This window comes from Elaeis guineensis, chromosome 6 (genome assembly GCF_000442705.2).
Source record: "Elaeis guineensis isolate ETL-2024a chromosome 6, EG11, whole genome shotgun sequence".
Lineage (NCBI taxonomy): Eukaryota > Viridiplantae > Streptophyta > Magnoliopsida > Arecales > Arecaceae > Elaeis > Elaeis guineensis.
The window spans coordinates 126,796,002-126,822,385 of NC_025998.2; the positions used below are offsets into that span (position 1 = coordinate 126,796,002).

At 37.7% G+C, this 26,384-nt stretch overlaps 3 protein-coding genes across 10 annotated transcripts; all 3 read right to left on the minus strand.

Moving 5' to 3' along the window:
- Positions 1 to 313: 313 nt before the first annotated feature.
- LOC105046683 (uncharacterized) lies at positions 314 to 4,086 on the minus strand. The gene is given in 5 exon segments (XM_019851200.3): positions 314 to 569; positions 1,087 to 1,202; positions 1,391 to 1,452; positions 1,455 to 1,507; positions 4,061 to 4,086. Coding segments are annotated over 5 exon segments (513 nt in total).
- Positions 4,087 to 5,206: 1,120 nt separating this feature from the next.
- LOC105046622 (eukaryotic translation initiation factor 5A) lies at positions 5,207 to 9,519 on the minus strand. 3 transcript variants are annotated; one of them, XM_029265003.2, is made up of 7 exons: positions 9,362 to 9,519; positions 9,091 to 9,218; positions 7,664 to 7,786; positions 7,511 to 7,567; positions 7,355 to 7,429; positions 6,134 to 6,214; positions 5,207 to 5,608 (listed from the first exon to the last, which is right to left on the minus strand). In XM_029265003.2, exons 2-7 carry the CDS (start codon positions 9,211 to 9,213, stop codon positions 5,507 to 5,509), a joined length of 561 nt encoding a protein of 186 aa, XP_029120836.1. In that variant the 5' UTR covers positions 9,214 to 9,218; positions 9,362 to 9,519; the 3' UTR covers positions 5,207 to 5,506. The 3 variants fall into 3 exon arrangements, with proteins under 3 accessions (XP_029120836.1, XP_073115884.1, XP_073115883.1); XM_073259783.1 differs by lacking the exon at positions 6,134 to 6,214 and adding an exon at positions 7,195 to 7,285; XM_073259782.1 differs by lacking the exon at positions 6,134 to 6,214.
- Positions 9,520 to 12,270: 2,751 nt separating this feature from the next.
- LOC105046623 (uncharacterized) lies at positions 12,271 to 25,326 on the minus strand. Of its 6 annotated transcripts, none has more exons than XM_073259784.1 (7): positions 24,664 to 25,326; positions 23,608 to 23,952; positions 21,408 to 21,657; positions 18,517 to 18,583; positions 18,183 to 18,409; positions 16,957 to 17,800; positions 12,271 to 14,805 (listed from the first exon to the last, which is right to left on the minus strand). In XM_073259784.1, the coding sequence occupies exons 5-7, from the start codon at positions 18,405 to 18,407 to the stop codon at positions 12,560 to 12,562; spliced, it is 3,315 nt and encodes a 1,104-aa protein (XP_073115885.1). In that variant the 5' UTR covers positions 18,408 to 18,409; positions 18,517 to 18,583; positions 21,408 to 21,657; positions 23,608 to 23,952; positions 24,664 to 25,326; the 3' UTR covers positions 12,271 to 12,559. The 6 variants fall into 6 exon arrangements, with proteins under 6 accessions (XP_073115885.1, XP_019706876.1, XP_019706873.1 ...); XM_019851317.2 differs by lacking the exon at positions 21,408 to 21,657 and adding an exon at positions 23,985 to 24,066 and having other exon boundaries at positions 23,608 to 23,731; XM_019851314.2 differs by lacking the exon at positions 21,408 to 21,657 and adding an exon at positions 23,985 to 24,066 and having other exon boundaries at positions 23,608 to 23,862.
- Between the last annotated feature and the right edge of the window lie 1,058 nt (positions 25,327 to 26,384).

The window sequence follows — 26,384 nt, forward strand, 5'->3', positions numbered from 1 at the left end:
TAGGGTCAACTTCAATGATAGTATGAGAGGCCCCTAGGGCGGTGCAGACTGTGATCCGTGAACCTGACTCCAAACTTATGGCAGCCGATGAATGTCACCTCAATAGCACTATTTCAATAGCAAAGTTGCAGACTGCTTGGGCCAGTATATCTTTTGCGAGACTGTGGTTACATGTGAAGAGACTGATTGTGGAGGGAGATTCAGCCACAGTCATCGACTGGTCGTGGAAGCAGCCAAGGGTCGAAGTTGCTCACCCCCTCAGTGACACGTAGCATCTAGTTTGAGATTGCTCCTCGATTGAGATCAGACATGTTTATTGTGAGGCCAACAATGCAGCCGATTGGGTGGCTTTCTTTGTGGCTGTGATTGAGCATATTGGAGGAGTTACATGGACCAAGATGGCTGAGATGCCGCAGGCAAAAAGAAATAAAAGAAAAATAACGAGCATTTCAAGAACCCCATTTGGGTCCATTATAAGGAATGCTGTTGGTCGCATATCCTTTTGCAGCGAGTAAAGACAGCTTGCACAGCAGATTACAGAAGGCCAACGAGAAGGAATCTTCAAGTTTCTCTAGAAAAGTAAAAATGCGTGTCAAAAAATATTACAAACTCAGACAAGGTAAGTATGGCAATCAAGACTGATGAAACACATTATGGTTTAAGTTAGGAGAAAAGAAAATCCTTCCAGGTAATCACCACACACACACCACAAAGATAACTAGAAAATGCAGCATACCATCCAGCCAGAGATTTTATATATTTAATTACTAAGCAGTTGGACCATTTTTGTGGAAGTTTCATTGATCCACTCAGTGATCGAGATAGTCGAAGACAAACTGTTGGCCATATTAAGAAAGTTTTAAAATAAAAAACAACAAAGAATTGTGACATCAACGGAAGAAAACTATTTCTAAGAGTTTAGATGCCAGATGACAGGTGGGCTAGTCAGTCTAAATATTGCATTTTGAGCATAAAGATGTTTTCCAATGAGTGAAGATGTCTTCCAAAGAAGAAAAGGAGGCGGCGGCGGAGAAAAAAAGGAAGAAGAAGACGGAGCATAGCTTATTCTGTAGAACATGTGATAACCTAGGAGATTGTTCTTCAATGTCATTTTCTCCAAGCACAACGGCTCTAAGGACGGTTTGCAGCATCCCAGCAGTCTGATACCTAAGAAATGCCTTCTCTTGAGGGAAGAATCCAATCTGCAAACTAATCAAAAGAACCACTTAGAATAAAATCCAAGGAAATATTAAGAGATACAAACAAGGAAGTCATTAGAAGCAAATTGTTTGTAGCTTCACGTTTTAATTCCATTTTAGAAGTAGGACATAAAGAGCTAAAGCATGAAGCTAAAAAGGGTTCTAACTCATGTTTTTTAACTCTATATCACCTGTTGATACTTGTCCCCAGTAAACAGGTTAGTCTCTTTGATTTTGTATTCCACTACTTTGGTTCAGCATCATAGCCTGAAAATGATGTACTAGAAGGAGGTAGTTTTATGTACAGCCTACAAAGTAACAAACATGACCGAATTAAAGCATCAGCATACTAAAATGACCAGTTACACTTCTAAAACTAAGATAACAAACACTGGGAGGTCAGCTGAACCTGACAATTCCCTTATGATATTGGAAATTCAAATGAATGCTATGTGTTCTGTTTGCAAAATGAAAAAACAAAAAAGATCAACTGGTTTTCATCCAAGAAGATATCTTGAGTCACTCAAACAATTCTGAACATCACTAATGGGATAAAATAGCAGTTTGAATCCCTCTTCATGCCAGAGCATCTTCTTCATGCAAAGAAATAGAGCATGCAGTGGACTAATCTCTTTCTTTAACTGATGATGCCCATCAAAATTTTGTGCTAGGAATAGTGAAAATTCAATTATTACATGCTGAAGAAAAAGAAAGGTAGAATTGCAAGCAACCACTTGGTCCCAAGATCATAAAAAGTATTCTATACAAGCACTAAACAGAGTCTTTCACCTTTTTTTCTCAAAAATAAACTTCACCTATGAACATTCCATTTTTAACATGTGTTCAGGAAACACTCGGCCATGATTGTCAGACATACCGCGAGATTTCTGAGCCAGAGAGTTTCTGAATTTCAGTCATACGAGTGAGGTATGGATCCTAGAGTTCCGAGGAAGAGGTCCGAGCCGCCCAGAGTGCTTCTTTCCTATGGCGTGATATCCACAATCATGCTCGAGAGGTCATGGCCGGTACCAAGTGGATGATTAGAGATGAACAGTCCGTGGACATTATAAGAGAAAATTGGCTATCAGATATTCCTTTATGCAGGTTGCCCACAATGATATTTGTCGAGCTCCAAGCGAGTATGTGGGTTAGTGAGCTAATCCATTAGAATGGGACTTGGGACGGCCCAGATTTAGAGCCCTGGGTGATCGGCTGTGGGAGCTATCAATTCTGTTTGCGGAGGTCCTGACATGAGAGTGTGGGGATCCTCATGCTGTCTCAGAGTTAGAGCTCGGGATCTTTTTAATCTGTACAATGAGGAGCTACCACATAGGTTGGAGGGAGCGTAGATCTAGCAGATTGGGGTCCTTCTTAGGGCTGTCCTCTTCCTTTGGAAGGTGGCTCACAGTCGCCTACCCATACGCGAGACTCTCAGCGAGCAGGGATGCCTGGTCCTGTGACGTGCTCCACCTGTGATGAGCTAGTGGAGGCGATTTCAGCATGTCTTGTTCCACTGCTGGTGTGCAAGATTGATGTGGAGACTGACAGGATACAGATGGATCTCCACCCAGTTGGGAGGTCCAAATCAGGCCTTTTTGGACGCTGTGCGGTAGAGCATGGACTTTGAGGCGACCAGGCCCTGGGTTGTCTGTGCTATGTATATTGCCTATAATATCTGGCTAGCTAGGAACACGGCTGTGTTTGAGGGGGCTAGATGGTCAGCTAGATTCATTATAGAGGGAGCGATTATCCAGGCCGATGAGATTATCCAGCATTCTTTGGCCTGTGAGACTACAACTGCTTGGAAAATCTAGGGTCCCTTCTCAACTCCTGTAGCAATGCAGATGGTTTACATCACCTCGGAGCTTCCAACCCCGAGTTTCCTCAAAATTAATTTTGATGGTAATTTTCTAGATGGCGGTCAACGGGATGAATCTTGATTTATTATCAAAAGACCTGAATCTAGGTTGGTGGCAGCAGGATGTTGCTATGGTTGTGGTATTTCGATGCCTGGAGTAAAATTGAGGGCAGCTCAGGTTGGAATTAACCTTGCAAGGTGGGTTCTGTGTGCTGATCATCTATTTCTTGAGAGTGATTCATCTATGATCATCAAATGGATCTAGGGGCGAAGGGCAGACTGGCTAGTTCACCTGATGCTATGCGATATTTAGATTGCCTTGGAGGGGTGTGCTTCATTGAGAATCGTGTATATGTACTAAAAGGTGAACACTACTAGATCACCTTCTATGCGGTGGAGCACTCAAGAATTTTGTGGACCGACCAATCTTCTATTTCTATTAAGTTGCATGATATTTTATTTTTTAATTTTATTGGATATATTCATACTCGAAGGATGTAAATTTTCACCATCAAAAACTTAAAAAAAAAAAAAAAAAAAAAAAACCCCTCTCATACATTGGATGCAAATCCAAGGTGCTTGAATAATCCAAATATGTCACATTAATTTTTTAAAAAAATAAGTAAAATACATTTCAAAAATAATATAACCTAACAAACTTTATACTCTTCAAATAAGTATCACAAATAGGATATAATTCTGGATGATCATAATTTTCAAAATGTTGATTATATGGACATCCAACAAGGGTTATAGAGAATTTGCATTATGATCAATTTTTAAATCAAAAGCATTTGTAATCCATTTGATGGGGTAGCACAGGTCTTGAACCTAAACCAAGATTTGAATAACAACATGATACATGACGAATCCTACTAAAATTAGTCTCGACTCGTATGATGGTTACAGTGAATGCTGTTTAGTTCTCAATGGACGATTTCAATTTTTTTCTAATGACTATTGTAAAAAAAGTGTCACTATAGTAGCATTATAATGAAAATACTTGAAAATTACAAAAAATAATGGCATTACTTTTAAAAAAATACTATTTATTTAATAAAATCTAATGTTTTGCTGATGGTATATGTTTTGGAAATTACTATTTTATTGCACAACAATATAAATATATTTAAAGACAATTACATGCCCCACAACCCGGCTTCCTAAAAGTAAAATTCAATAGCAATGTTTGTGGATCTCTTGTTGGAAGTTGCCTGCAACACTCCAGTTGAACACAAGCCAGTGCCCTTCACTGAAATCATTGCAACTTCGGCTGCTCTGTTTCATGCAATGGCTCAATTAGGTGTTAATACTGTATAACTGTAAGGTGATTTTAAGACAGCAATTTGAATGAATGAGTGGCGCTGCCATGGATTCCTGGTTGCCGATATCCATCACATGTTTTTGTTTACTGTGGCAAAATGAAAGCTACTCATGCATTGTGTGAAGGAGATCAATCTACATAAAATGTCTTTGTGCCTTCAAAAACGAAGGACATTGCAGTGGCAAACTGTGAAGACTCTGATTTCCCTACGCGTGAAGGAACCCACAAAAAAGAGAGCCAAAAAAAAAAAAGGGGGAGACGGCCTAAGTTAAGATCACTCTCTCCACGAAGGTAACTGACGGCCTTAAGGGGGAAGCATACAGCAGTAAAACCTTTAAAACTACCAATCCACAGACGGACAGGGAAGTCCCCAGATACAAACGAGGAACACCAAACACAACTGGAGCCTACTTGCTATTTCAAGACTAAAAACAGCAGAAGTTTCAAGCTAAGATAGGACGTAAAGTAAAAAGCCAAAAAAAATTGTGAAGCAATAACACCGCAACAAATTTAGAAACATAGAGACCACACAACAAATGACCACCTAAAATATGATGGATAAAGTTGTCACCACAATGAGAAACCTACAGATCCACACAATTTGTATATCACCTTTATGGCCAATAGCATCCTACCAACCGGCTTGCAACTTTCACTTCAATCAGTGATCCAAGCATGCCTTCCATGTTTCTCACTAAAGCAAGTCCCCAATTTTACCATGTTGATTCAGAGAGCCAACAAGCATAAGCAAGAAATCGTCTTACCCTCCTCCACAAGTGGCGTAGCAAAGGGCCTATTTTTGTAAAAACATTAAGACATTATATCTTGCAAAATATAAACCAAGGTTCATCATAATTAAAAAACTCCGTGTTTACAAGCATTCCCAGCAATGTACTAATAGTGGCACAAAAAAACAATAATAAGTAACACAGATATTAGGGCACTAAGACCTTATGGAAGGAGTTTTAGAGATGAATTGTGCAAGGATCACCAATCATTGCCCATGGTTCATGCGACAAGAGCCAGATTAAGCCAAGGAAACAGTAACCACTTATATATCTTCAAATCTGAGAAATCTCCATTATAGCTCTTTTGATCAACAACATTCTGAGATGCAGAGACAAGTTACTTGGGACCAATATCCTTTAGTGCACAAATCTGTTCCTCACCCATGGCAGACATCACAGACACGACCAGATCTTTTCCTTCTGCAAACCCATCTTTGATCTATTTTTCAATAGCAAGTCAACGTCAGAAAAGAGCTTTTAGTTTCAGAACAAATATGTTTTTCTGATGATTATCATCCCAAAACTGTTAAAACATGTTCAAATAATCAAGTTCAAACAAAAACAAAAAAAATCGATATCAGAACATATTAGTAACCTACAAAAATGAAAAGACTACTCCTTTTTGTCTTTCCTAGTAGACATAATAGGTTCAGGCAACCCAGACACAGCACAGAATGTAGCATCTGACTAAAGCAGAAAAAGAAAGCTCGTCCAACAAAAGAATCTGAACATAGAAACTACAAGAGTTTAATGGTTATGGAATGCAGCCAGCTGACATAGACATGGTACATCACCCAATTTGTAAATGAGGAATTACAATCTGAACACTAACATGACATTTCAATATAGTGAATTACTTCACTAACCCTGTCATTTGTTTAGCAGTTGCATCTGCTTTAGATGCTAAGATGAAAGCCATGGATCAAAATTCAGACCGTTTAGAAGTTACAGGGATGAGGCTCACCTCAGCATGCTTCATGTATAACAGATCCAAATTGGGCCCAATTCGCATATTCTGTATTCCAAACCCACAATCCTGTATTAACTGCATTAATTTATTAATTAATATGTAGGAAGCCTCCCAGCAACCAGAGAATGCAAGGAGCCCCACCAAGGGAGTCCTGCTCATTGTATAAATACCCAGGGGAGCGCCCCCCACCCCCCCCAACATATTATAATTACTTGGGGCGAGATCTTGAGGATACACTGCTAGAGACTTGAACCCAACACATATTATAAGTGGAAGGACATGACCACTGAGGTAATGGTCAGGTCATATAATGCAAGTAGTTTAGGTCAGCCTGGTACCAAGTCCTCGAAAAGGGTCATGAACAGAAGAACAGTGTAAGTTTCTTTTGACTCAAATGGGGGGGAGTATCAACCTGATGGAGTAGTAAATATAGCCCCGCTAGTATTGCTGCAATGATGCATCATTGAACAACAATCGTGCAAAACCAGTCCATGTACATTTTCTTTATACAGACAACATGCATATTGTCAGTAAATAGCTTAAACAACTGTGAATTTGCACAGATCTCTTCCTTTGCACAGAAAAAACAAAGGAGTTCATAAACGGCTCAATAAACCTCCCTGCCATTATGAGGGTGTAGACTGGGGGTTACTAGGTGTTTGAACAATGATTTAATTTATGGAAAATTTGGAATGATTCAAAAATTATGAGTTGCACATGATTTTATTTTTGAACAAAGAAATTCATAAATCATATGTGAATTGTATCTCAACATATTCCTTGAATCCTTGAACTTATTTACACATGAACAGCTGACCCTAATTGAAAATTCTAAAATTTTATTCACAAGTTCTGTATACTCTGCCCATAAACAACTTGCAAGAGCAAGGCAGCACAGACATCACACATCACCAACGTGGTCCTATCAAATAATAAATAGATCGTTGTTCCCACAACATAGGTTACGTAAACCAATTATTTTACCATCAATACCAGTACCAAAGAATTATTTCTACAATTCAAACAACGAAAAGATTGAAGGTGAGCAAGCTTACTTCCCCCAGTTATTTTTTATGCTGAAATTTGTGATGGATATGCTTTCATTATATCCTCAACCTTACTTCCCCCAATTCCCACTCCATATTTCTAAAATTGAATGAACTGTTTCATGAATAACTGTTCCCATATTTCTGAAATTGAATATGCATGACTGACCTGAGTAAGAAGATTCTCATCAGTTGGGAGTCTAAGATCATCTTTGGTGTTCCCACTTTCAGTCAGAAGACTCACCTGCAAATGCAAGCAAGTGTCCAAGGCATAAATGAACCAAGCAACCGAGACCAAATAGCCAAGAAAGTAATTAAGACTTACAAAACCATCTTCGGATATATCAATCAGCTGATAGTCAGTACGAGTGACATGGGGAACCTGCAAAACAAAACCAAACATATTAAGATGTCACATTGGAAAAACAAGCATTCAGTTAAGATGATGTTAACAGCAAACGGATGCAAACATACTAACATCACAATTATGAGACGAGGGCACAATATCCTCAAGCTTTTTTGCAGTGAAGATGTCTATGCCAACAAAGTGGCATTTCGCATGACCATGCTTCCCAGTCTTCGAGGTTGAAACCTCCACAACCTGCAAATACCGTAAAAGAATAATCACTTAATAAATAACGAAATCAAAATAAAGAAAAATATGGCAGCAGATCACAAAAATAATGACCACCTCCGGTACCTTCAAATAGCCTACAGGCAATGCATAAATTTTGGAGGGATCCCGCACAGAATCAATAAACAGACAATGCACACACACAAAATCAAAATACAGGATACATAACATTTAATACATAAAGTAGACAGATCATCAGATGCCTCAAGAGAATATACAACTGACATTTTCTTGTACTTCAAAAAAATATCCAATAGAGTTGATGGTTGTATTAATAAGGAAATTAGATAGTTCTTTTTCAGATTTTTCTTCAGTTCATTTCAAAATATAGAAGCTGACTGCAAAGAGTTGGGAAAAAGCTAGATGGTTATAGTTATAGTATGATGACATCCTCATAAACCAGATCTAGCAGCACAGCCTCTTGCCCTCCGGATCCAGCTTGGCAATCTCTTCATGGACTTCCCTCACAATAAATGACAGAGCTCAAATATCATAAGGACACACATGAGCCCAATCACTTGGGAGTGAACTAAGCCACGTTATTATGGTACACGATTTATAACATCAATTCTTAGAGCAAAATTAATAATGCTTTAGCTCATAACGTAGTATGCCTCGTTGGGTTTCTAGTTCTCGATTTTTTCCTTTTTTCAGGGGAAGATCATATGCAAACAGAATTATTCTCAAGAGCAAAGCTCCAAAATGAACAAAACCAAATTATAAAGCTCCATAGTTATCAAATCCCAATAAACTAAATGTTGCAAACATCAAATCCGACAGACCAAATAAACCTAAAATTATACACAATACAAATGCATCGAGCATTACATAATTTTGCAGATGCAACTGACTGATAACCACATGCAAGTTGCTTTTCTATAAGGGAAAAATCTAACAGATATCATACTCATATACAAGTTGCCCTTTTCCTCAAACATTTATCCCGCTTCAATACGTACATCTCATCAACAAAAGCATTAAAGACTAAGAATGTCACTCCCCATCATCACTAACAATAAGGAGGAACAGAATTGAAACAACCGATCTGGTCAAGCTGCCTAACTAGAAACCCAAGCAAAACATATGTAGGCAGCAAATGCATGAATTCCACTAAATATTCTCAAGATCGGAAAAATTTCAAGCTAAACCGCACAATGAGAAAGCACAAAGAAAGGACGATAAAAACATCAAATCATCTCAGAAAGCGATTTCGTTTCGACGACTCGAAGAAAGCAAAGGACGGAAGAGATCGGATTGAATCGAGAACAAACCTTACACGGCCTCGCCTTGATCACTATGTACCCGTTCTTCCTGATCGTCCCAGCCTGCTGAGGGAACGTCTTCGACGCACCGGCATCGGCCTTCGACTCGAAGTGGTGCTCCTCGTCCGACATGATCCCTGAGTCAAAGAAAAGTCAACAAAAGAAGGAAAACAGAGATTCGATCCACAAGAGATCCAAAGATCGGAGACGAGGAGAAGAGAGAAGGCGCGACAGCGGCGGCGGCGGCGGCGGCGGCGGCGGCGGTGGAGGAAGAGGATACCTAGTGGGGAGGGTGAGGAACCGTGGAGGGGGTGATGCGGGAACCGAGGTGATAGGCGCTGGGACGGAGAGCGACCGGGATTCCACCGCGACCTAGGGTTTCAATAAAGCACGCTGGCTGGCTGCTGATATAGCCTCGCGTCCGGCACGTATTGATCGTCGGATTTGAGGCACACGTGGACGGCTGATCTCGGGAGGCATCTTCTTTGCGTCGCAAGTACGCGGCGCAGCCTAAAGGAGAAATTATATCCGCCACGGCGTGCACCACGTGACCGCGCACGCCGCCATCACAGCCTCTCGTTTCCGTTGGCCCCATTTACGCTTAGCTCGATGCAGTGGTACAGAAACGAACGGCTGTGATTGATGACATGTACGGCCACGTGATGCACGCCGTATAGGGTGCATCTTTTTGTTATCTGGAACGGAATCCAAGGGCCAACCTGGATGGAAGCTTACGTGGGAAACGATGAAGTTTCGAAATGGGAGTCTGCTGTTTGCTCCGAGTTTTAGGATCGTCGATACAGGCAAATGGTAGGAATAACGGTGTTCGTGGGATGGTCTCATCCTTGATTCGTTAATGGGGTAACGTTTTTTTCCCCCGGAAAACGCCGTCCGCTGCAAAAGCATTGTAAACCTATGGGTGTTAGTGTTATGCCGTAGAAACAAATCTGCTTGCTAATCTTTCTGAGTTTTGCCATTAGATTATATAATAAATGCAAGAATGAAGGTCTAGAATAGATGACCGGATGGCCGATGGTACACACTATCAAAATCTTGCCGCTCTTGATTTTTGCCTTTCAATTTTTTCTGATTTTTTGGAATACAAAATGATGATGGCTGGTGTGGTAAATTTTGCGAGATCTAGTGGTCTTTGTGAAGGTCCTTTCTCATTCGTCTCCCCTTCAGCCTCAATGTTCTATCGATGAGCTTACCACCGTCGAGGTGAGACAAATATTTAGACCCAAACTCCTAGAAGAGATGGATGAGAAAGTTGGAGGTGGCAGTGTCGGAGTAATCAATAGTGGAGGTAGCAATGCCGCGCTATCAGTAGATATAGGATCGAGGAGGACAAGGGATGCATGACAAAGGACAAGACAAAAGGAGTCGGCAAGGGAGCCAAAGCAAACGGTGATCCCATACGTGTCATTGACAAGATGAGCAACTGCGGTGTAAGGTATGGTGAAGTGGATCAAAAGATGGTAGCAATAATGTTGAGATTAGGAAAGACTGGATTAGAGTGGAGCCAAAAAGGACCACGTCCTAAAAGGTGGGGGTGAGGCGGGTGGAGTGCAAAAGGTCAAAGAGGAGCTTCTTGCAAATGGCGGAGTCTAAGGAGGTGACGATCTCCTCACACAATCTTGGGCATGGCGGATACATCGCACTTGATGGCCAACTGCGGAAGGGCCTACACCATCCGCGGGCTTGTATCTTTAATTTCTAGCATCATACATTTTCATCCACCCTTCTCCATGGTTGGTGCCCCCCAATAATAACGATTGTCCTTATCCATCTCTCTTACATCCCCTCGCCTATCTTCTTTCCTCCTAATTTATGTTATAGGCTCAGCCCATTGGTGACATGTTGAACAACCATCGCCACCTCTCCATCATGTCCATTTGCCACCCCATCATCGCCGCATGCATCACACTGCGCCATTTGGCACCACATCCTTGGTGGTGCCCACCAATGCATCGCTGGAAAAATGGAGCACAATCAATTTAAAATAGAAAATACTAAAATATTTTTTAAAAAATTAATAAAAAAAATAAGTAGGTCAGTAATCTACTGGTAACTTGTTAACAATAAAATATTTTTTGATAAGAATAATAAAATATTTTAAATATTCTTACTCATGATTTGATCACGAGTTCCCTTAACTTTTTTTTTATAAATAATATAAAAAACACCACATAATTTTTCTTTTTTTTTTTTATGAATAGACCATGGAGAGCCCTGTCATGCCATTTGTTTGCATCATCGAATCATTGAATTATGAGGAAGAAAATCCCAAATGCTTCAGAGCCACCATCCATTCCTATTGTGGTATAATAGAAGGACATCATTAGTTCCACATTGATAGTGAATCAAAAAATTTTTTAATTTATATAAAAAAAAGACTATCCTTCCTTTACGAGGTATCTTTTGAAGGATAAAATCGTGAAGCCCACGAGCCCTTAGCTACAACAATTCTCAAATCCAATAGTCAAAACTGGACTAGCTGGATAAAAGGAGAGACCCAAATTGGATATATATATCAAGAAAAATTCTTTCTACACCGCATATAGTGTAGAAAAAATACACTGCGCCATTTAATTGGGCCATATAACCATCGCTTTCCAACACGTATTTAATGTCCGTAGTTTCATTTTTATGTTTGAAATTTTAAATAACGAAAATATCCTTCTCCTTCTGAAAAAATTATAACATCCTGTGTCGATATCATAAATCCTACATGAGATATCATAATTTTTTCACAAGATATCATAAAGAAAAAAAAATATTTTTATGATTAAAAAATTTATAAAAATTTTAAATGATAAAAATATTCCTACCAAAATAATAACATTCTATGAAAAAATTGTGACATCCTAATATCGACACAGGATGTCATAATATCGATACAGAATGCCATAATTTTTTCAGAAGTAGAGAGGCATATTCGTCATTCAAAATTTCTAATGAAAAAATGAAACTACGGACAATAAATGCGTGTTGAAAAGCGATAGTTGTGTGACCCAATCAGATAGCGTGGTATATTTTTTCTGTACCGCATACGGTATACCAAAAATTTCTCCATATATCAAAGTGATACCGAATAAACTTATCATTAAAAGATTAAGTGAAAATGGAGGCAAAAAGAAGAAAATTTTCCCAGGGGGTTAGACTTTAACAAAGTGAAATCTGGTCACATCCAAAAGTCCCCCTACAAATTGGACAAACATTTTTTTCGAGTGAAATCCTCTCCACTGTAAATCTGTAATCAATTGTCCCTGTAAGCTTCAAAAGCGATAGTTTGCCTTTTGTTTCACCAAACAATGCATCATATATCGTAAAATGTGCAAGCTGTTTTTCTACTCAAGGCAGTAATAAAAGCCCAAATTAGGACCCAAGAGCATGTACACCTACCATTCCATGACTATATTTACCTCTCAATTGACTCCAAATAAAATTCCTGCTCCAAATTCTCTCTATAAAATCATCAATATGAATATGGAACAGTTAGAGGAGCAGAGACATTAGTCGGCGGGCATCTTGGTCGACGGCACCGCCTTGTTGTCCTTCCCCACCCTATCATATTCCTCCCATCAACTTCTAGATCAGTGTTCATGGGATCCACTGGTGGGGGACTGACCTGAGTCTCTGATAGGGTGGCAGCAACACTTCTAGGCTGCCTCCTTCCTTTGGCTTGGGAATGCAGCCCATTCCGACCAGTGTTCCTTCTTGTTAAGCCTGTCTTCCAAGACTTGCCTGATGCTTTCATCAGTCCTCCAATTGTTTGGAGATCCTCTGCTACTTCATGCCTTGACAGTGATGCAAGGCCTGGCAGAATATCATTCTGAAAGTCCCTTTTCTGCCGCCGCCTTCTTGCATGGCCTCTCCGAGGCCTCGTTAGAAGCAGCGAAGCAGCACCCACTTCTCCTTCCTTTCTGTTCTCAAACTCCTTTGGTTTACAGCAGCAGTCATCCACCTTAATTTCTTCGAGCTTCAGTGTCATAGCCTCGAAGGAATCCAATCCATTATCATCGGAAGATTCATATCCACCATTTCCATTACTCCTTGGAACTCCTGCATTGCCTGCATTGGATGAAAGCACTTGTGCAAGCCAAATCAAGGCATCCCACTGAGCTGGATGCAATGGATGACATGTGACTTCCTCTAAATGGCTATGCACATCCACTGACATAGCAACAATATTCTCCGCTGCCTCCCTTAAAAGTTTGTCATGAGAGCATTCTGTTTCTTGTGAACCATCTGTTCTGCTCAGCTGTGCATATCCGTGATGAGACAATATATCCCCCTCTGCCTGAGAAATTGGTGCTTCCAAATTAATCTCAGAAGCAAATCTTGCAGAAACTCTTGGTACTTGGAGTGGCAATGGACCAGCCGCCTCACTTTTCGGTGTTAACTCTGATAGCCTCCGGTCATCCATACAAGTTAATTCAGCATTTAGATTGATGTGGTCCCTAGATCTTGTCCTAATGCTTTCATCCCACTTTTCATTGATCGAACTCCCAGTGGAGATTGGTTTCTCAGAACTGCGCTCCTTGATGTCACAGTTCAAGTCAGTGCGCCGCATGTCTTTCTCAATGCACATGCTTTCATTAGTCAAAGAGCATTCCTGGCGTGAAACCACACTCTGCTGAACCTTCTCAAGAGTAGGGAAGCCAAGCATTCTTCTACCACTAAAACTATCAGAAATCTCATTCTTCTGCATACCAATCTCCATGTCCTGCAAAGTTGATGTAAAAGCCGGAGGATTACAGATACTTGGACCAGATTCCTTATCTTGATTAGATTCTGGAGCAACAATACTGGAACTGGACATCAGCTGAGAACAACCACGTGTGAAGCCCAACTCCATCTGTGATGCATGTTTTTCCAAGTCAATAGATTCATCACAAGTTGGTTTCTTACTGAGCCAATAGATTCCTTTCGAGGACTCCTCAAATTTCTGCTCTAGCTTACGTACCACTGCATGCTGTTGGATGGTAAGATCATGTTGAATCCCATCTGGAAGTGCTTGGTTCAGATTCACATCTTTTGGTGACTTCACATCTGTGCACTGCAAATCCCTAGAACACTTTTGGGGTCCATGACATATGGAGTTTCCAAAAGCTGAACTGTCACCAGTATCATTCTGGTTTGGCTTACCAAAAGTGATTGATGGGAGCTGTAAAAATGGTGCACATTTAGAATCCAGTCCAAAATCATCAAGCGATCCGTTTAGATAAGAAGGTGCCTCGCTTCCAGCTTTTGGTCGCAAATTTGAACCCCTACTGCTTTGCCATTTTTCAAAATCGGTGCCTGTGTTCTGAATAGCTACATTGGAAATCCTGTTCTGCATACTCAGAGTTGTTGAGCCGTTATAGCATGGAAGTGCTTGAACTGCAACCAGAATGTGGTTTATGCAGTTCACAGGCTTTGTCCAAGATGAAAGCAGGGAAGGTGCGGTACCGGAGGAGTCTGCCTGAGGGAGAATTGAAAAAGAAGCAGGCATTGAAGGAAATGTCTCAGCTGAATCTTTTGAGGTGGCCAGATGAGTACTTCCAGAAGTTTCAATACCATAAGTTCGCCTTTGTTTGAACCAGGTCTCCATATTATCTTGCTGTGGTAAAACAATTCCACATGAATTCTTAAGCTTCGGTTGTATGGTGTCAGATGACACGAGGAATTTATCATCACAGAGACTTGGACTGAAAAAATTTGTGCTGCTCCTTGTTTGCCCTGTGAAATTAATTGTCAGAAAAATGAAAATGAAAAAAAGAAACTCACATATAGAGTACAAAGTATCGACAGAAAAGAAATAAAGATAAGAGTTTACTCATGCGCTACTCTAACATCTAGACAAAGAAAAAAGAGAGAGAGAGAATGAGAAGAGAGAAAGAGAGAGAGAGAGAGAGAGAGAGAGAGAGAGAGAGAGCCATCTTCACTGAGCAAAACCAAGTGCCTGGCAGAACTGAATGCAAAGCTACAGGTCATTAATCTTCAGAGTGGATTTCCAAATAGCAACACAAAAAATATGCACAGAGATGAACATCCCACAGCTAAAATTGTCCAACTGGATGAACAACTACATTCCAAATATATACCCAGCTTGATACAGGACAAATTTATATACAAAACCAATGGATATAACAACTTACTTTTCTTCTTCAAATTTCTGCATGTTCATGAACTTCACAAAGGAAAAAAAATTAAGTGTAAAACAATAAGTGACAATAGATTAAGTACTGATCTAGTCATGTATCAAGGTACTAGTTGGTAACAAACTGCAACCCACCCTCCATCTGAACCTAACACAAGTAGTTGGCGCATATGGTGGTACCGACTGATGCAAACTGGAGTGGAACATAAAGGACCGATATGGTCAGATACATGGCAACACAAGGACCAATATGGTCCGATTCATGGCAACATCGTTTAGCATGGTTGATACAAAGGGGGCTCATTCACTCTTTAGAAACTAATTCTATGATCATTCTATCAAAAATTGAGTAGATTCAAATAAAAATGAAGACATTCTGAAATCGGGATCAACCAGAGACAAACAACCAAGACATGGTTCTGATAAACTTTATCTTTCAGGTTTACATTAAAGTTGTAGTTTTACACACACGCGCACGTGCGCGCGTGCACACACACACACACACACATATACATACATACACGGATACATACATATGTATGTATGTATGTGTGTGTGTGTGTGTATATATGTGTGTGTGTGTGTACATATATATATATATATATATATATATATATATATATATATATATATATATCTGTGTGTGTGTACATATACATATAGATATAGATATATATGTACATATACATATAGATATAGATATATGTACATATAGATATATATGTACATCTACATATACATATAGATATAGATATATATATGTACATCTACATATATACATCTACATACATACATACATACACACACATATACATATACATATACATATACATATACATATAATATATATATATATATATATATATATATATATATATATATATATATATATATATATATATATATATATATATATACATATGTATGTATATGTATACATATACATATATAACCATACATACATACGTTAAAGTTGTAGTTTTACACACACGCGCACACGCGCACGCACACGCACACGCACGCACACACACACACACACACACACACACACACATACATACATACATATGTATGTGTATGTATACATATACATATATAACCATATATACATACACACATACATACATACATACATATATATATATATATATATATAGAGAGAGAGAGAGAGAGCAAGAGAGAGAGAGAGAGATGTTCCATCAACAAACCAAACAATATTATACCTATGTAAAGAAAAAAGAAAAAGATTAAGAAAACTAAGCTAGTACACTGGTATCATACTCATCTCTTGGGATATACTGCTTTATATCTCCAGGATAATAAAGGCTGAAATGATGTACATACAATGTTAGTGAGTGTGCAATATCAATGCGAACTGTTATGTTGATGGAGATCTCAGTTGAGATGATGCAGATGAAATGAATGCACTCTGTACCTTTTGCGACATTGATTAAAGAAAACAGATTAATCATGCCATGGTCTACATTTGTAAATCATCAAATCACCCTTTAGGGTCTAAGAGAATTTAGAAGATTCCACACACACATATAACCAAAAACAAGAGATTGTCATTTCTGATGAAATGCATTTATCTGGGACATGTTTAGAAAGGGAACTACAAAAGTGATAATCATCTAGCTTGTTTCAAGATTAAGATCAATGGAAAAATAATAAAACTAAAGGCATTATTTTGCCAACTAACACCCCAAAACAGGTCAGTAAGATCTTACCACTTTCACTATTGAAGAATGGCCATTCCCGTCTTATTTCCTCTTCATCTGCATGCGAGAAGTTTGAACTAGACCTTTCATCACCATGCCTGTCTTTAGAAAAAGCACTTTGTAGGCCTAGGACATCTGTGTTTAATCTTGATGACAACAGATTACCTTGATTCTTTTCACTGTTAGTTCTCAGGCCAAGTAAATGAGTGGAAGTTGAATTTGCTGCTCCTTGAAACCATCCATGTTTTATAGGTTTATTCAAATCAGCCAAGCTGTCATCTGACAAACTATTTTGTGTCCATGAATCTTGTACCTTGGTGTCCTTTTTGCATTTAACACCCCCACCAGTGCCTAAAGTAAGCTTTACATCATTCTCAGGATCAAAGCCGCAAGTTCTGCTAGGTGAAACTATAACTCTAGATGATGAATCAGCAAAACTTTTCTTTCCCAATCTTTCAGAATCTTCACTATCAATATATACATATGCTGGAAGTTGTAGGTCAAACATTCTCCTAGGAAATTTCTGAAGCTTAGAGTCAACAAATTTAGCATCTTTTAGAGAGTCTCCATTTTTTATGGAAATAGAATCAGATTGCACATTACTTTCCTTTAGAAAGTTTAAGGACATCCTCATGTCATCAATGCTTGCAAAAGTTGCTCTGTCATAACTGGTGTTCACTTTAGGCAGGTGAGACATCTCCCATATCTTTTTGGTGCCTTCACATGGCATTTGAGATGAAAAAGAATGGGACTGAGATGTATCAGATGGTACAGAGTATTTGCGCAGCCCCTTCTTTTGACACTCATCCATCAGGTCCCTCTGTATTCTATAAAGACGGTGCAGTTCATAGACCTAGATTGCAGAATAAGACTGCAATTTCAGTGACGACAAACTTATAGTATTAAATAACTAATTCAAATATTATGAAGAAGACAAGAAGAGAAACTGAGACGTATTCTTTCTGAATTTTGTTTCTTTAAAACACAAAGCCTATGATGCTTCATGACTTGTACAGGAACTTAAAACAAGTAGGAACTTCCAAACTCAGTCATAGCATGGTTCAATTGGGTTCAAAACCATTAAGATTTAAATAAGATGTGACAATCAAGTCACCCTGCTCGGTCACAAGGGATGACTGGAAATGTAGAAGCCAACAAAATAGAACATGTTTTTCCACACCAGTAACAAAATCATCATCTTAAACAATTTAAATTGAAAGTGTGAATATGCTTACCTGCTTCCGAAATGTGGCTTCATGTTCAAGCATTGTCCGCTTTAGCATTTCTTTATCATATTCTGAATATTCATTTACTGGCCTCAACATGAAATTACTGTAGATATGTCCACTCAACATAGTATCTTCATAGCACCGAGACCAACTACTGCTTACATTCTCATTAAGATCCCTCATGGGATGATATCCTGGAAGGTAGCTTTTGTACTGTACTTTTGTTCCCATTCCTGCAAAAATTATGAAAAAGAAGTCAGAAAAATCTCTTAAGAACATTATTCCAAAGAAATTCAACATAAAATTTTAATATCCAAAAAGGTTGAGAAGATACACGTACAATCTTGACGTCTTGGAATATGCAACTCTTAAGAAAACAGAAATGTCGATAAATGCGCAAAATAATTCTGCAATTAAAGAAAAGAAATTTCCGGTTAAAGACAGAAACAACAGGAATTCCTACTAACAACAACACTAACATATTCTTTTCTTAATTCATGGTTTACTTTGCAAGAAACATGATATATGAAACTCAGCAAGCAAATATGTATTTCTCAGAGACGATGCTTGCTCATTTTTCAGCATTCATCACCCAGAACTGTAACTAGTTTAGAGTGCAGGGATACATATGCTTGCATGTTTAAATACATACCACACGATAGGTACACTAGTACACTTTCAATGTAATAGTCATTTCCTGAATAATTTAAAAGAAGACCTGATGAAGGTTGTACTAAAGAAAACAAAAAAAAGATGGGATTTTTGCCATGTGGAGGAATGAAAACAGGAAGCTATAGGAGGCATCATGATGGTGAAATGAGAACATGGAGATACTAGTAACCCTGGCCACAATAAAAATATATGAAAAAAGATCACAGGAAACAGATAAGAAAAATCAAGGAATTGTTACCTAGGCTCTATTCTTTTTTGGCCATGTACGCCCCATCCATGTCCAAAGGTAATTTTCTCTTCATATGCTACTAACTGAGTGGCATGAATTCTTTAAAACCATTAACTAAGCATAAAGTTATGAGTAGATGGACGTATGGATAGACAGACATGTAGATAGAAATGGGAAAATTACAGTTATTATTTTTCTTATTTCCACTTAATCTTGAAAAGTTTTATCTAGAAACTTGAAATCCTAGGCCTCCTCCTTTAAGACCTATCAGAGTGACAAACTTGCTCAGATAAATATTGCATGCAAGCATACGTATATTTATTGATCATAAACAATATGATAATTATAAAAAGTAAGAGTTAAACATTATCCCATGTAAAAGATGAAATAAGCAATCAATGAGAAGACAACAGATACTGGAGATCTTTATAATATCATGATGCATATTGCCATGTCCATAAATAAGTCACTACAGTTACTTCAATTAATATTATCAACTTATTTGAACATTCTAGAGCAACAGCCCTAGCTTCAATTATATAAAGATATTATGGTCAAGGGGGAAAAATGATAAACTTAGAAAATGACTAAAAGTTGGATAATTTAAAACTTTCAATACTGCCCGATGGACCGTTGACTTATGAATGACATATCTTTATGTTGATCAGTAAACTGACTAGTTCATAAAGGACCTGGCAAAATCATGACCAATTTATGTACATATTCTGACCTACTATCATAGCATAAAAAATAAAATTTGTGAATGCTTATCTTGATTAATAGTGCATATGGTCCCTGCCATTATGTTAAGAAACAATGGATTCAGCCTAATCTTTTTAAACTAAGTAGAACTATTTAACACTTCAGTATAAGAGTGCTGCTTCATTGAAGAGATTTTGAAATGCCAAGATGTATGAAGGTGTTTAACTATAAACTCTTATTTATGAAAGGAGACTGTTAGCACTTGTTCAAGACTTAGCAGGCACAGAAAAAAAAAAACCAGTCCATAACTTGTTGGAAATCAGAACTTTTTTCTCAAAGTGCAGCAGTGTAGTGTTAAAGAAAAGGCAGTAAAATACTATAAGAGATGATTTTCAAAAGCAATCATAGTTCTTGCTCCATGACTGCAGATCAGTCCTGCTGAAATATTAAGGAATGATCATGTTTCTCCGGCTTCCTCAGTCTCCCTCATTGCACCATCAACTACCGATGATGCAAGCAGATATTTTTAGTAATTGTAGATGATTCTTATTCAAACTTATGTCTAAAATTGAATATTTGATCTACAACTATGTCTTGATTTTGGTAATGCTCGTTCTAGTGCTGGAAGGATCGTGAACAGGTTTTTGTCTTAAAATTTTCTTTCCAAATTCTTATACTTTTGAGGTCATCTTCACATTATTATGCACATCTACTGTAACCCAACAATGAAAATCTTTTAAGTTTTACACTTACTTATTTACAATATATTTAAGTGACTTGATTCTGGAGAGCTCATCAACGTCACAACCATTTATTGGGATCAGAACATAACAGTTTTGATTTGTTAATTCGTTTAATATGTTCAAGATTTGTTTGCCCAATGAGCTAGATTGTGTTTAAATATGCTCTTCCTTAAACCTAGATCAATATTGATTGCTTTTCTCCTCATGTTCTGCACACTGTGCTGGAGAAAGGAAGCCTCTGCCTATACTGCACCTGAAGTGAGGAAGAGAAAGCTAGACAACAGCAACAAGCCAACAAGTGTACGTACGACAAAGCTTTTACAAGGATGGTACATGAGATCAGTGGATCCTACTAATTCATCCAAACAAATAGATATGGAACCTATGTCATAAAGATGCACCATTTTTTAAAGAAAATCCAATGTTTGGTAAAAAGCCACCCACATATGCTATGAAATTATATCTCCATCCAAATTAATAAGGAAAACGAAGGGATACAGGTAGAAAGCAAGGGCACCTTTGGATCCACCTCTTGTTCACGCTGGACTCCATCCACTCTTACATGACTAGTGGTGAATGATGCATGCCCTGCTTTCTATTGAGGTTTCACATGTTTATAGGGAAGCTAACAATGCTGCAAACTGGATGGCAAGCTATGTGGTTGATCACACTAGTACTACACTTTGGGATTCTTCAACACATCTTCTGCCTCAATTTTTGAATAGTTTGTTTTCTGATTTCCATGGATGTATGCATACTCATATTAGTTAATTTATCCGACTAACCAGAAAAAAACAAGGGTACCTTCAAAACAATTTTAGGGTGGCCAAGGGTAAAAAACGTGGGAGAATAAATAAGGAAACTAGAAGAATAGGCATAACCTACCATAGAGATCACTTTTTCAGCATGGAAAATACTATGGGTTTTCACTCAGTCAACCCATCAGTTTCACATGACGAACATGGTGATGGCATGGCACATCATGATTCAAACACCCTCTTGTGAACACTTCTTATATTACCGTGAATCACCTTCCAAATCCCCGTGAATTCGACTACTCCCCATGTGCTATGCCAGCATGAAGAATTGATGAAGAGATCTTGTACCATCCACTCTTTCGACAAAAAGGTACCTTCTTCACACCAAGAATATAAACTTCTGTCAAGGTTCAAAATATCGAGGTACAGGGTGTACCCCTAGAGGTGGGCACAGTACGCACCAATCAAGGATCATGCCAACATAGGGTATTAGTGGATGCAAAAGGATACAACTGCTATACCCTCGTTATGGCCTTTTTTATAAACATAAAATCATTGATTTTGATCATGAGATCATGCTTTAACATAGAATGATCCATTAACATAGAATGATCCAACAACATTCTGTCCATATCTGACAAAATACCCCCATGTTTTTTCAATTAAACACAAAATTCCAATTTGACTTTTAAGGGGGAAAAAAAGAGGAGAGAAAAGATTTACCTAGCTAGAATAATCTACTAGTCCCAAAAGTCGAAAATGAAGCCTCAATCCTGTAAGCCAATCTTTTCAGGCAATTTTCCATTCTCCCTTATTTTGTTCACACCATGAAACGTTGGTGAATGATTACAAAAAGGTTTATTTTAGTTATCCCGAGTGGTAGCATTCAACGTGGGACAAACTGACCTTGATCCCTCTCCAACTACTCAATCCGGGTTCAGTTTAAGAAGCTCAAGCATGCTTTGACAGTACTTGCCCGAATAGATGCCTCCTTGTACTGTCAAAGGAGATCTTTTTATGTAGCCTACCAACTGGTTAATTCAAATCTTTACATCTACAAGCAACTTGTTGGCATATGTTAATTCTGGAAGAAGTTATGTTTCTTTTATTTCAAATTATTCACCACATCATACATGGCAACATGCTTTAATCTGTTAAACTCGTATTTCCTAGGTTCCCCATTTAACAATCATGAGTTATGTGTTTACAGCCAAAAACAAATAGGGAAAGTGAAAACAGGTGAGGATGAAAGTTCTTGAGTGCTTTCTCCTCCTATCAAGAAAAGAAACATACATGATCAACTACAATGTCCTATTTCAGAAATTTTCCCCAATGATGACTTTCCCAATTAAGCAGTTCAGAAAAGGCATGAACCTAATGCAGAGCTAAAGGATTTCAACCATTTCATCTTTCAGTAACAAGAAAATGCCTCTAAAGGGCAGGTACATATATCATAATTTAACTAAAAATCCCTTACTGGATCTGCTGTCCATCCCTCATACCAATATTCTCTCACTAAAGCATCATAATTCTATGTACTAGAAATAATTCAAGGAAATAAGGAAAAACAATCTTTAGACCACTATTCAAGCTAAAATACATCATTAAACCTCATCCTAAAAGGCAATTTGGTAAGAATAGGGTTTTCTTTCCTTTCTAGTTTCATTATCAACAAGGATTTCTACATAGTTCATGAATTCTCAATGCATTAATTGCTCCATGCATTTCTAATCTACCAACCACGAACTTCCGTTAACTTGAATCTCATAAAGTAAAAAGTGAAAACACTGGCATAATATGCAGGCCAGAGCATTAGATTGTCTAGTCCACCACTTCATACATCCCATGCCCAAGTCTAAAACCAATATACAGATCAAAACTACCCAGGATATTCCAGAAACATAGACAAATTTACATGATCAGCATCATCTAGATTTCTATAGTAAAAGCAAAAAATAAAAAGTTAAAATTACAAGAATCCCAACCACAAAAGTTTATAGTTAATTATCACAGCCAGTACCTATTTAAAGCATCTGATCCAGATTCTTATACAAAAAGTTCTACTTAGATCAAACGTTCACCATGACTCTGCTTAAAACCTCTCAGACATTTCACCGATAGATACAAAGCAACATTGCAGCGACAAAGCTTAGAAATCTTCTACTAGTAAGAGAGCAGCAGAGAAGATCCTACCGGGCAAGCTACTAAATAGTAAAAGGGAACAAATTCCAAAGTTAGAAAAAAAAAACAACAACATACTTCAAATATCACTTGAAATTTTATCGCACTATTTACTTCAGTAAAAATAAATAAATATTAAAAGTTACCGAATCATGAAGGAAACAACCACTTGTAAAACTTTCCATCAACTCTTTCATGCTCACATGTCTGACATCATTCAGTAAACTAGTAGGTAATCTGAGGCAGGCCAGCTCAAGAGAAGCTCACTTTCTAGAAATGCATCCAATCCAGAAGATTTACAAGTCAGCAAGATGATATCCAATGTCACAATCAAGCTCCGTCAAGCAGTGTCATGCAAGTCAATTCCATCAAGCAGATGATATGAAAGTTCTCTATCATAACTACAAATCCAGATTGTCCACCAAGGTGAAACCAAAAAATGCGATACAGTAAGTAAAGAATTAGAAGCAAGAAGGTGATAAACAGTATCCCTGCATTCAAAAAGATAATAAATCGATAATACCTTTGATATGAGAGAGAATTACACGTAAAGCAATGTACTTCATCACTATGTACTCCTATTATACAACAGTAACAACACAATCCTGAAATAGAAGAACATAAATTATAAACAACCAAAATTTACAATAAAGTCTTGCATGAATCACGGTTTCGACCGCAATTAAAAGCTACTTAGATTCCGCAACCGGGAATTCAAAAATAAAATAAAATAAAATCTCAAAAAAGTAGAGAAAGGATCTTCTTTCAAGTCAGAACAATCATTATATAAATGCAAACTCTAATCTATGAATCGAACCTTCGTCCAGACCATCAGATGAAAGAATCATCAGCTCAAGAGCTAAGAGAAAAAAGACAAATATATATATATATATATATATATATATATATATATATATATATATATATATATATATATATATATATAAGAGAACTTTGAGCTCGAACCATTAAAATCATCCGATGTAGAGATTTAGCAGGCCACAAATTTGAACAATTCAACAACTGGAAAGCCATATCTTACATTAAAAATTTAAACAAGAAGAAAAAGATCTACAGAAGCCATGAAATCCTGAATCCACAAGTACAAAGCATACCAAAAAAAACTAATCACCAAAAGATCAAAAGATTTCACCAACCTCAACCAAAAGGAGAGAATAACGCATCAAAGAACGCAAATTTACCTCAACCCACGTCATCGCCTCTCGTCACCCATCTCTGTAACTCCTTTCCAGCGGATTCAGCTTGGAACATCCAAAACCCGAACGGCCGCCTCACTCCTTTATCCAAAGTTCCCAACTTGGAGCCAAGAGAAGAGAATCCAAGCGAAGAGAAAGCGAAAGCAGTGAGAAAAAACGAAACTTGAGAGAAAACAAGAACAAAGGGCGATTAAAGGGCGCTAATGGGGGAGGATTGCGCCCATCTCCATGGCCATTTGAAGAACATGCAGCTGTCGATCGACATCATATTGGTAGACTTCGATCCGCCGGACCACACGCACACACACACACAGATCCGAGATAAAAAAAAAATCTCTCACGAGAACAAACGACCCTCTAAGAACGGTGACAGAAAATTTGTCAACATCTGGTCTTTTTATTCTCTGCCTTTTTTCCCCATCCCTTTGATTTCTCCTCCCCTTTCTTTCAGTATGTACGTACCCTTCATTACTGGTTTTTTGGGAGGGATGATGATAAAAATGGGATTTTTTTTCTTCTCCTTCTTTATGGGCTTGGAGAATCGAGATTCTATCCACCTTCCCTACCTTTGGCCGGAGACGGGAGATAAAAAAACAAACCAACACGCACTCACAACACCTTGAAGCCTCCAAAGGACAACCCTGGACCCCCTCCAAATCCCCCAACACCAGCCACCTTTCTTTATTTTTTTTATTATCGAATTATTAAGTCATGCAACGTAGTATCATGATAATATTTATTGAGAAAATTATTTAGTGGGGTGTTTGATTCCTATTATCCTTATTTGCTCCAGTAACTGACTAAAATAGTGGGGTGATGTGGGACCCACCACGGGGTGGGATTCATGGGTGGGTAAGAGCAAGTTTGGGTGGGAGTGCGAATGCCATCACACTCGTACAATATTACCATAATAAGCTGAGGTTGGGCCCATGTGCTCTCTCCACAAATAGATCAGATTTGCAAGAAAGATTCGAAAAGAAATATCAAGGCAAGGTAGCAATGGGGTACCTGCTGGAAGAATAAATAGAGCCCGGGATGGCGACGAATCTGTTATGAGTTGCATAGACTATTATCCGTATCTATTCTATGTTTATTATGGAGCAGAGTGAAATGGGGGTAAGATTGAGTAAAATAAAATGTGATGGATTGTGTTGGAAAAAAATTAATAAAAAAATATTTAATTAAATTTAAATTTAAAAATAATTATTTATTCATGTTTCAAATAAAATATTTTTTTTATTTGAATCATAATTTAAAAGTAACCATCCAATTGAGATGAAATGACTCAATTATCTTTACAATTATAAAGCAACACTATATTATTATAAAATAATATTATATTATTATAAAAAATATATATAATATAATAAAAATATATTATATCATTATAAAGTAATACTATACTATTATAAAGTTATACTATATTATTATAAAGTAATACTCTATTATTATAAAATAATACTATAATAAAAGCATACTACACTATGATGATATAATACTATCTTATTGTAAAGCAATACTGTACTAATATAATATAATGAAGTAATACTATATTATTATAAAAGAATACTATACTAATATAATATAATACTATCTTATTGTAAAGCAATATTACACTATAATAATATAATACCGTAGTATTTTAAAAGATATAAAGATATAAGGATAATTTCAACCAAAAATAAATAGTTGTTTTTAACTTATAT